This window comes from Macadamia integrifolia, chromosome 9 (genome assembly GCF_013358625.1).
Source record: "Macadamia integrifolia cultivar HAES 741 chromosome 9, SCU_Mint_v3, whole genome shotgun sequence".
NCBI classification, from domain to species: Eukaryota; Viridiplantae; Streptophyta; class Magnoliopsida; order Proteales; family Proteaceae; genus Macadamia; species Macadamia integrifolia.
This window is the reverse complement of record NC_056565.1, coordinates 10711954-10723756: the sequence shown is the minus strand read 5'-3', so window position 1 is coordinate 10723756 and position 11803 is coordinate 10711954. Positions and strand designations below refer to the sequence as shown.

At 37.9% G+C, this 11803-nt stretch overlaps 1 protein-coding gene across 1 annotated transcript; it reads right to left on the bottom strand.

Moving 5' to 3' along the window:
- Nucleotides 1-4579: 4579 nt before the first annotated feature.
- LOC122088699 (laccase-7-like) lies at nucleotides 4580-9430 on the bottom strand. Its single transcript, XM_042658017.1, has 6 exons — nucleotides 9313-9430; nucleotides 8654-8805; nucleotides 7653-7897; nucleotides 7417-7545; nucleotides 5762-6712; nucleotides 4580-4791 (listed from the first exon to the last, which is right to left on the bottom strand). The coding sequence occupies exons 1-6, from the start codon at nucleotides 9406-9408 to the stop codon at nucleotides 4661-4663; spliced, it is 1704 nt and encodes a 567-aa protein (XP_042513951.1). The 5' UTR covers nucleotides 9409-9430; the 3' UTR covers nucleotides 4580-4660.
- Between the last annotated feature and the right edge of the window lie 2373 nt (nucleotides 9431-11803).

Genomic DNA, 11803 nt, shown 5'->3' with positions numbered 1-11803 from the left:
TAGAGATCGAATTACAAAGGGAAAGACGACATTACGTTGCCATGTGGAGTCCTTCACAAATGAGGTAATTGAACTGGAATAGAGTTATTCAATACAACCTCTCAAGTTGTAGGTGGAGGGGATCGGACCTTCAACTTATCGGCATGAACTGGAATCGTGTTGTAGGAAGTGCTTTATTCAACGCATCAGGTTGCTTATTTGCAGTAGAGATGAATTGTAGCAGGAGCTATCGTTTGGCGCCTGTTCACACACGAAGTTAAAATCTATTTTTATGTGCTTGGTACAAGCATGAAAGACAGGATTGGCTAAGAGATAGGTGGTGTCAATGTTGTCACATCACAATATAGGAGGATCACAAAGAAGAAAACCATGTCAGCATAATAGGTATTCCAACCAAATCAATTCGGAGGTCGAATCAACAAGAGACTTGTATTCCGTTTTAGTGGAAGAGTGAGCAACCTTTTTTTGCTTCTTGGAAGACTAGGAGTGGAACAATGATCAATATTTCCTGCCCAATCTACATTAGAGAATGCTTGAAGAGAGATTGGGAATGGAGAAGACCGTGTGGGTACAAATGTGCTTAAGATAACGGAGAATTTGTTTGACAAGGCACCAATGATCCTCAGTCAAAGCATGCATATGCTAACAGGCCTTGTTAACTGTGAATGCGATATTAGAGTATGTAAGGGTGACATACTACAAGTCCCCAACTGCGCCCCCCCCCCACAATGGAGTAATATTTACTAGGATCAGACATAGCAACACCCCTTGTAATCAATACCGAAGAGGTTTTGGTGGCAATTAGAGTACGGATAGGCTTGCAATCTGTCATGCCAGCATGCTAAAGAAGGTCCCAAATATATATTGATTAGGATATGAGAAGGCTTTTAGGATGGAGAACCACCTCAATTTTGATGAAAAAGTGTAATGGGTGAAGACCTTTAATGGAGAATTTCGTGGCAAGCTGTTGGAGCAACTTTGTGACCTGCAATGCTCAATTTCCTATTACAACAATATTATCCACATATATCTGGATGTAGATGAGAGTGGCCAACAACTTGTTTGAAGATAAAAGAGACGGATCATTCTTCGAGGCAGTGAAACTTAATTGAAGTAAGAAGGTGGATAACTTATGAAACCATGCCCTAGGTGCTTGTTTAAGCCCATATAATAACCGATGAAGACAACAAACTTGATCAAGCTTCTATTTGTCTTCACATCTAGGGGGCTGCATCATATAGACTTCCCCTTATAAAATGCCATGAAGAAAGGTGTTTTGGATATCCAATTGGCATAGGAACCACTGCTAGAAAGCAAAAGTAAACATAGCCCCATAATTGAGTCACCATTGAAGAGCTCAATCCTTATTTTGAGGACCTCGAATAGCGACCACTACTAGAAAGCAAAAATAAACATAGCCCCATAATTGAGTCACCAGTGAAGAGCTCAGTCCTTATTCCAAGGACCTCTTCAAACCAAATCCATTTGGAGAATCACAAGAAAATAAATAAATAAATAAATGCCACACAGTTTCTTTTCCTTGTTTAGAGGAGTCACATAAATCATCATTTATTCCTGAATCTATCGACTTGGATTCAGAAGATAGTCCATGAAGCAACAATCTCCACAACTTAGATTTACAAGATATATTTTCTGAATCTTAAATTACTAAGATTATATATTAACCATCTAAAGGAATAAGCCTAAGCCCTGTGACATAAATCATGTTTCAGAGAACCTACCTATATGATAGGAGATCCCTAGAATTAAATTCAAAAGGTAAAAACAAAATCACTATGTGACTTATTTAATACTATCATTATGAGGGTTCATTTTGGCAAAATGGGAAGGTAGTATTCACTATATGAAATGATGATGAGTTTTTATAACTCTTCAGTAGTCATAGCTTAAAATTTTTGAGGGTGTGTTAATTGTAGTGCATACCATTAGTTGACCTAAGTGAGTGCATTAGGAGAGGCCGCCTCCGATTAAAATAAGTGTGGATTATCTAAACACCCATAATTCATAGAATGGGATAGTAATACTAATAAATATTTTCTTTATATTTGGAAGGGACAATAGGTAGGATATGATTGGTAAGTCAGTTGATGACTATATTGATAAAAAGAATCAAGAAGTCTGACTTCACATGTACTTAATAGTATAGCTTATTAGACCTAGTGTAGATTCAAGTCCAAAAGACATGTATAACAAATTGCCCTACTAATTCTAATTTACTCAACATTTTAATTTTTAGCTTGACCAATATTTTGAATCTTGAGGGGGTGGAAAGAGTTGTATTTTAAATGAATTTAAGGTTCAAAACACTTCCATGTATATTTGATTTTATGAAGGTTTTAACTTCCCACAATTTGTTTCATGAAAATTTTTGCATGCGTGATTTTTATTCACATGCATGGTGGGTGGTCGACTAATTAAAGGTCAGACGAAGTTTCTTATGGCAGCTAGTTTCTTAACCTTGTGACTGTTGGAGCTAGCTGAAGGTCAACTGACAATGACCCATTTCTCCGAGAATATCTACAAGAGACACAAATGATGATGAGTTTTTAAAACTCTTCAGTAGTCATTGCTCAAAAATTGTGAGATTGTGTTAATTGTAGTGCACACTATGGTTGACCTCAGTAGTTGTATTAGGTAAGGTCGCCTCTGATTAAAAATTTAAGGGTGAATTATCTAAACACATATGATTCATAGATTTGGGTACGAACAATGAAAAATTTTCATATATTTGGAAGGGACATTAGAAGAGTCGAGAGGTTGGATGTGTTTTGATAAGTCGACCAGCTATATAGATGAAAAAAGGTTGAAGAAGTTTGCTTCACTTGTACTTAGTAGCATAGCTTATCAGACCTAGTGTAAATTGAAGTTCAAAATATATTTGCAGCAAATCATCTTACTAGTTCGAATGTGCTCAACATTTTAATTTTTAGCTTGACCAACATTTTGAATCTTGACGAGGTAAAAATAAGTGTATTTTAAATGAATTTAAGGTTCAAAACACGTCAATGTATATCCACTAAGGTTTTGACTTCCCATAATTTGTTTCTATGAAAATATGTTCATGATTGATTTTTATTCACATGCATGGTGGGTGGTCAACTGACTAAAGGTCAAACGAAGTATCCTGTGGCAGCGAGTTTTTTAACCTTGTGACTTTGGAGATAGCCGATAGTCAACTGGAAATGACCCAAATCTCTTAGCATCTGTATGAGAGACACAACTCTTTGGCTCTCTTGAATCGACATGTTGAGGAGGCACTTCTTCTTTATAAGTAAAGGGCATCCAACTCTTACTGCATATACTTTTAAGTGCATTCACTCTTTTCTGCAACCACTCTTTGGGTTTTGCTCCTTCCGTCTACATTTTTTTAAGTTTAAGGAATCCTTTGTTGTTTTGTCAAGTTTCTCTTGGACTCCTGAAGTGGCCTAAAAAAGAGTTCAACATTTATTGGTGGGGTTTAAGGGGCTATTTCATCTTGGTTGATTTGCAATGACCCAATTTTTCACCCATAGATGCGTCTATGATCTTAACGCGAGGGAGTAGTAGCATGACTCAACACCGCTATCATTCTGATGTTATTGAAGTGTTTGATTGCCATAGCTAGTGTTCATGCCTGTTTGATTGTTAGTAAAACTCTCCTATAATTCATAATTTCAACAATATAATTAGGGGCTAGAGATTGATGCCTAGTCACATGCCCTAGCAGCAGTGCAAGGGCCAATAAGACCATGAATAGGGGCGTCAACTTGAATGAAATTTTTTATTCATAGGGGGTGGGATAGTAATTTCGTGTGCCCTTGTATCTGAGTGCAACTAACCTCTAATCTTTTTTTTTTTTTTTGATAACCAAGGTTTCCGAATCTTTGACCTGACTAATCTCTGGGGCCACTGTGATACTGCTTACATAGGACCGGGTCAGTCCGAGACAGAAACTCTTGTTTGGTTGCCCCAAGAAGTTAGGTGCAATGACGAAGGTTTGATCACAGGACCTCGCTTCCTGAGGCGGAGTACAGTGTCCTCTTCAAGCCAACTGTTCTAACCCCTTGGGGTTATCTCTAATCTTTTTTCATCCATTAGTATTAACATGTAATATTTTTGGACAAGAGATTGTTGCCTACTCGTGTGGCTCCTACATCATTATGGGGGCCAATGAGACCATGCGTAGAGGCATCAACATGGATAGAATCTTATCACCGATGGCAACCTTCATCAAGTTCAATAGTCCAAGTCCAGAGTAACCCATCATTAAACATACGACATTTCTTTTTCTTTTGATAAATAACATTTCTTTCTTTTAAATTCCCTTCTTTTTGGATAAATTTCTTTTACATTTCCTTGATGAAGAAAATATATAGAAGAATGAAAGGGATCATTCTCTGAGAAAAGAGGGGAAAAAAAAATTGTTCTTGATTAACAAAAAGAATTTCTTCTCTTCATAATTAACACTCCAGGCGTGAAAATTTATCTCATGATAATGTGTTGTTGCTGAGAGCAAATTAACAAAATTTTAAAGCTTTTCCTTTCAATCTTTAAAATTCTATTTATTGATCACAAGAAATAATAGTAAGAATTGTTATCAAAAAATAAAAGACAAAATAATAATAGTAAGAATGAGTTTAAAGATTTCCTATTACAAGTTCTAACATTGAGGAAGATCAAGTGGTGGAGGAGGAAGCGTGGACGACAGCGTGGGCCCGTTCTCAACAACAAATGCTGTAGCTAAGCCCCATGGTAGGTGTACGTCGAGATGGCAGTGCATAAACCATACACCTGTAGAACCAGATTTTGAAAGACATATCAGAGTTTAGTCATAGTATTCCTTCCACCTAACTATGGATATTAAATACACAGCCATCCAATTGGTCTTTCTGCCACCCCTGTATCTGGGTTAGAGGCACACGATTTGGTACTAATAATTTTTTTAGAATACATATATAAATAGGATTCCGATTTTCCCATCCAACTCTATCAAGCATGGATTTAAGTAGGGGTGAAATAGGGTCAGGTTAGGCTGGGTTTCTTAAAATCCTACCCCAACCCTAAGTCCTCAAAATTCAATCCAGGCCTAACCCAACTTTGTTAGGTTTATGTCTAAACCCAACCTTGTCGGGTTCATACCAATCCAACCCGGCCCTGATTGACCCTATCAGGACTGGGTTGAGTTGACTTTGGTTTCTTTAATGGTTGGATTAACATTGATTGACCTGTTTTTGTCATTCATATCTTATACATTAAAAAATTATAGAAAAATAAAATATCAATAGAAGCCCTAAATCCTAATATAAAAATTCAGATTTAAATTTTGGGTTGGGTTGGGTTGGGTCAGCTTGGGCCGAACTGAGGCCTCAACTTGAGCTCGACCCAATCCTGACCTAGGGTTAGGGGTTTTTTTTTTCAACCCTAACCTGCCCTCAGGGTCAAAAAACTTGGCCCAAGCCTTGTTTAGGCTTAGGGCAGGTTCAAGTTGTCAGGGTCAAACTTTCACCCCTAGATTTAAGCATCTTGGATTGGCTGTGTTGAGCAATCTGGATTATTATCTACATAGTCCAATCTTGATACCTGGTCAATCTTTGTGTTGATGAAATCCATGCTACCAAGGTAATATTACTTTCAGCCCAAGGTCATTTTCGGTCAAAACAAGTAGTAACAGTGGTAACAAGATGGCATGCTCTAAGACATAATCCATATAAAATTTGCAATTTTAGCTTGGACAAGGATATGGGTATTTTAGTAACTTTACCTGGGTTATTGGCTTGGAATCTGATAACAGCCCAACCTCCAGCAGGAACAGCGATTGTGTTACGCTGTTGTGGGTTAATCAAATTGAACTTTCTTGCATCTTTGATACGATTATAGTTTCCAAACCCTTGAGCCAATACAAAGAAGTTGAAACCATGTAAGTGAATAGGATGGTTTTCTATCCCAAGTAAGGCCGTATTCTGTAACACTATCTGCACCGTCGCATTAAACTTCAATTTCTTGACACGTGTTGCCTTCTCCGTCAATAGCAATGTCATATTGGAACCAAGGCTTGTATTGGTGTAGTCAAATACCATAGGTGGCTTACTAGGAAAATCCTCGGTGTAGATCCCACTCACCTTATTATAATGTGCCTCCAATAAGGACAACTTGGATGGCAATTGAAATGAAGCGTTGTTCATGCTAGCAGATAACCTCAACCCATTGGGTCCCGCACAAGTGGCATTGTTTCCACATGGGGAGAGACCCAATCCCTCAGTTATAAACATATGCTCATCTATATGTTGTGGCATGTGGATCCAGTGTGGGCCCTGCTTAAGACTTGTTAGGTTGCTATAGAACTCGTGGGCTGTTGATGTGTCATTGAAAGGTGGGAGGATTGGCATTTGGGGAACTGATGATGTGGCTCCCTCGTATTGGATGATGCCGGTGGTGGTCGTGTTATCGAACGATACACCTGATGCACTAGCATATGGGTGAGCTGCCATATAATATGTTCCCGGAGCTCGATCGGCTTTGAAGAGGATATCGGTTGTTTGGCCGGGTGCGATCACAACGACGTCGGTGTAGTATGGTTCAGTGTAGGTGGCGTCAACGCCGACGACGGTAAAGTTGTGGTCGGCGATCTTGAAGAAAAGCTGGTTATTCAATGCCGCGTTGATTATACGCAGGAGATATGTCTTACCGGACACCACCTTAAGCTTATGGGTATCTGAACAAAGAGTGTGAGTAGAGATTATTTTTAAGAATGAAAAACTTTATCATTCATAATTAATGTGATTGCTAGTAAATAATGGGTCCTCCTAGATGTTGTATGGATCAATTCATGTTCCATCATGTGGTAAATGGTGAAGTGTTAGGCTATGTTTGGTAGTCATTCAAAAAAAAGTTTTTTTGTTCTATGAAAACGAAAGAAGGGAATAAAGCATTTGGTGGCACCTTGGTATTTTTCAGTTTTTTTAGAATGAAAAGGAAAAAAAAAATGCTAGGGCTACGTTTGGTAGTCATCTAGAAAAACGTTTCTAGCGTTTTTCCGTTCTATGGGAACAAAAAAACGGAATAAAGTGTTTGGTGTCAATTTGGTTTTTTTCCTTTTTTTTGAAACGAAAAGGAAAAAAAAAAAGTCGTTTCTGAAACTTAATGATTACCAAACGTAGCCTTTCGTTCCAAATAAAAATAAAATAAAATAAAAAAAGAGTAAAAAAAGTGAACAGCTAAGGTGATCATTCTTGAAACAAGTTCATAAAACACTTTTTTTTTTATATGGCATTTTGACACAGATGAAATTTTTATTTTTGACACAAAATGATGTTTTTGAAGTTGAATGTCTACCAAACCCAGCCCTAATACTTTACGAGATATAATGACCGTAGAAGAAAACCCTCAAAAAATATTACATAAATCTTTTTTACTTACGTTTTGTAGAACATGGGTAGAGATCGCCAGGTTGGCCGTTGATGGTGAAAGCATTAGAAACGTTTGGCGCAGCTCCCAGGGTGAGAGCTTCATTCTCTATGTCAACAACGTTGCCATTCCACCATTCCCCTGCAGTGAGCATTCAAGGCAGCATTTTAGGTATAGATTATGACTCCTTTCTTATTGTTTGGCTGGTAGGGCCTGGAGAAATTAGGGCCCACGATAGTAGATATTACCTAAGACAATTGGGAACTCCTTGTAGGGTTTGACATACGGGTAAGAACGGCCACCGCGCGGGTGAATAATGAGTGCACCGTAAACAGTTGCGCGGAGCCAAGATGAATGAGCATGCCACCAAAGAGTCCCTTCTTGGCAAGTGATGTTGAATTTGTGAGTGTAGCTGGCTCCAGGTTGAATTGGACATTGGGTCACATATCCAGGCCCATCAGCCCATCCACTGAGTAGTTGAAACACGCCATGCCTGCATGGGCCCTCACAAGTCAGAAAAGATCCATCATCATGATAAGCACAATTAAAATTACCTATTGAATCATTGACTCAAAATAAATAAATAAGATTAACTATTGAATCATTGACCCAAAAATGGCTTTCACTATTCCGATGAAACTGGCTCAAGTTCTCGTACAAGAATCATTCTCGCACGTGATTGATCCACATAAATGGAATCCATCCAACAATCAACTATGTGGTTGATTCCATCTATGTGGATCAGCCTATACGAGAATGATTCTCATACGAGAACCTGATTCACACTCCAGTTCCAACACCAGTCCAAGTTGAAATATGATGGCCATTGGTGAAGAAAGAAGTGGTTTGAGGATAACTCGGTGTAGGCAATTATGCTTGAGCTACCTTTGCATTTGTAAGATGAATATATGTTTATGGGATGAGGAACTCTATCTGTCTAGCATTCTCCACGCTACAACCTATATTTTCAAGAGACATGGGCATCTTTTCACAATCAGCCTAAAAAAAGGGGATGTCTATTGGCGTGAAAAATGTTAGACTTACACAGAGTTCTTTCTCCCTATTTATATATATATATATATATATATATAGTGTTTATGCCTAATGGTTACATCAAAATGTGATGAAAAGATCACAGTATTGACTAGTAGGTGAACCTTGAAAATAAACTTTTTATCAAAAAAATAATACTATTGTGAATTAGTGAAGGATTAGCTTCCAAAGAGATATACTTGAGAACTAAATTTACCAGTGAATGGTGAGATTGTAGGGTGACTTGTTAACGACATGAACCACGAGTGTGTCACCTTCCCTAACCCGAATGGTCGGGCCAGGCAAGCTCCCGTTCACTGCAATTATTGTTTGTTCCTGGCACAGTCGATGGACACTCAAGTTCCCAACCTGAAATGACAATATCAGTTAGTATAAGTTGTGCAGCGTAATAGTCTAAGCTTATACTTCTATAGCATTTGTGAACTTCGTAAAAATTAGCCATTAAGAAGAGGATGCCCAAGTCCTTAATGGCCTAGCAAGGTGAGTTCTATCTGAGTCTTAACAGAAAGTGAACGATAGGACTTCAAAGAAAACCTAAAAGAGAGAGAGAGAGAGGATTGTCTCTTTCCAGAAGCAATAGTAGCCCTTACTGACCCAATGGGGAGAGTTCTCCCGATCATTTGAGTCACAGCTGAGCTGGGAATTCTCAGCTAAATATCAGTTTTCCAGATGGGTCAGAAGAGCTTGAGCTGTTGGTTCGGGTGAAATAGGATATTTAAGATAAGTAGATTTTTAAAGAAAGCCTACTAGCTAGCAAGGTTAGCTGGCCGACTAACCAAAGGTATTGTGTTGGAGATCGACAACTGATAATACAAAGTCATACATTGAGAGAGAGAGAGAGAGGTTCATGTTTACATGGAATGTATGCTCAACTAAGGCTGCAGAAGACAGAGAAGCAAGCAGAGCAAAGGCCAGCAAGAAAAATGGACGTAGCGTTTTCTCCATAGCCATTCTAGCTACGTGCACAACAATATTAACCTGTACTTGTACAGAGCTCCCGTATCTTCCCACTATATATATACATCAGAAAGCTAAGTCCTAGTCCTCTCCCATGTTTGGATGACAACATAGTTAATCTCAACACGTAGAGAAAAGTCCTTGAAACAATCTTCAAATGAGTTGGAAGAAGCATTTCTTCCATCAAACAGCTGGAGTTGGCTACCCAAAAGTATTGATCAAGTCAGTTACTCAACCAATCCCCTTCACAGTTGTTATACTTCTTGACTCTTGACCCATATGCCATTTCTCTTGAAAGGGTTGTTTCCATCAATGGAATACATAGTAAGTGTGTTTCAGTAATTTAAGCAACCATATAACCATATGAGAACATTTGTCTTATTTTTTCTGGTTAGTCCTCTAATGAGCCTTTCATTGAGTACTATTAGTCTATGGGAGGTCTGAAGTCAAATGGAGCCTAATAAGGATTATGCTACATGGTTACGTGACCCTTGCACCAGGGCGGAGGCCAATGAGAATAAGTGCATGGACATCAACAGAGAGTGAGTATTTTATATTTCACAAGGGTACGTGGGGTAATAATTTCACCCCATCTATGCCTAGGTGCTGGAACCACATGACCAGATAAGGTTCAATTTCTTATAAAGATTATTGATGAAATCATTTGCTTTAACAAATTTGTGTTTCACATCAGGAATTCTTCACCCCTGACATATATATATATATATATATATACATTCAAAAAAGGGGTTTTCTTAATCAATAAACCACATGGTGAAATTGTTTAGGAATATGGAAAGCTCCTTAAGTACTCTTGTATCCCTATGCAAGGGTAGGTGTATGATACTGATTGGCACTCTCATGTATCCTTTTGGTGGGTCCTACATAAAGTTTGAAATCTGAAGTTATATATAAAATAATGGATACACCTAACAAGGATTTCTACCTACTTATGTGATTCGCCACAAAACTTTGAATTTGGAGTTTGGAGTTAATAAAATATTGGAGTTAATCTTTTTGAATTTTATGACAAAAGTTCCATGACAAAAGTTCCCCAGAGTAGTTGTTGAATTGAAAAAATCAAATTGGATTTTTAGAACATTTCCATTTCATTGAATGTAGACAATTGAGTGAAATCCTAGAATTATCTGATCTTGTTTTGTAATACATTATTAATGGTTTGAACTTAAAAGTTCGTTATCTGTGTCTTTCGGTGTACTTGGACTGCAGTGATGATGAGAACTTCTGGAATTGGTCGTTATGAAGTTGGTGATATCCAAAGCCTTTTTTACTACTTCCATTTAGAGGTAACGTTTGGGGTTTGTCTTGGTCGTTATGAGTTTGGTGATCTGTCTAGGCTTCTTCTTCTGCCTTCCAATATTCAGACACTGACCCTAGACGGCTGCGGTTACCAAACCCCAGCTTTGTTAATCCGTGGGGTATAAGGAAGCCACTGAGAACCCGTCCAAATCGTGTGTAATAGTCAACCTGCTTAGATATTTCTATAAAAAAAAAAAAGTCAACTTGATGAGATGTTGTTTTTGATTTATAGAATGAGTTTTCCTTTACCCATGGTGAAGAAAGAATCGCTTCTCTTCAGCCATAAGATCTGACATTCTGATTCGATTGAAGAACAATATTTCTCTGAGAACAGAAAAATAACTGCATAAGGTTAATTATTTCAAGAACATCGAAAAAAACTAAAATGGACAATATCTGTTTTAAACGTTTAATTAAACAATACGGTACCAAGAAAGCAACAATATACCCATGCATATGGCATGCGGTTTGGCTTTTATTTTCAAGCTTGTTTGTACTCTATTTTAGCAAATCTAACCTACAAGACAAGTACTAAGGGAGTGATCAATCCGATGTCGATTTTATTGACGATTGTGGTAAGGAGGTGACCAATTAAGATGATCGGTAATCAAGTTGACCAAAACAAATAGCGACCATGTATTAAGGAGTTGATCAGTCAAAATAACCATCAGATTGGTCGAGTAGACTGACCGAATGCGGTTAGATCAACTAATTAGGATGATCGAGCAGACTGACTGTATTACCGACTGATCAGGTTGACTGAATACTGATGCACGAAATAAACCAAGCATGGAGTTCTTAATAGTTTGAGGGGAATGGCACTTCTACAATTTCAAGCGATTCAGACAGTTATAACTATCCAAGTTATAGAAATCAGACTATAAAAGGGGCTTCAATAAAAGAAGGACATCTCCAACAGATTAAACAAAGCACACAATGCATTATTTTTCTTTTCCTTTACAAGTAGACTAGTCTTGGTCTTTATCTTTACATTTCCTTAGATTAGTCTTTACTTTGTATTTCTCTTAACAGATTAATTCTGTTTCTTAGCCAAGATCATGATGGGTGT

Bases quoted from the DNA above. Each gene is read 5' to 3' on its own strand.
- LOC122088699 (XM_042658017.1), bottom strand. From the start codon at position 9,408: ATGGCTATGGAGAAAACGCTACGTCCATTTTTCTTGCTGGCCTTTGCT. The intron at 7,898-8,653 runs GTAAATTTAGTT...GGGCCCATGCAG, and splicing joins TACAATCTCACCATTCACTG to GCATGGCGTGTTTCAACTAC. The intron at 6,713-7,416 runs GTAAGTAAAAAA...CTCTTTGTTCAG, and splicing joins CTACCCATGTTCTACAAAAC to ATACCCATAAGCTTAAGGTG.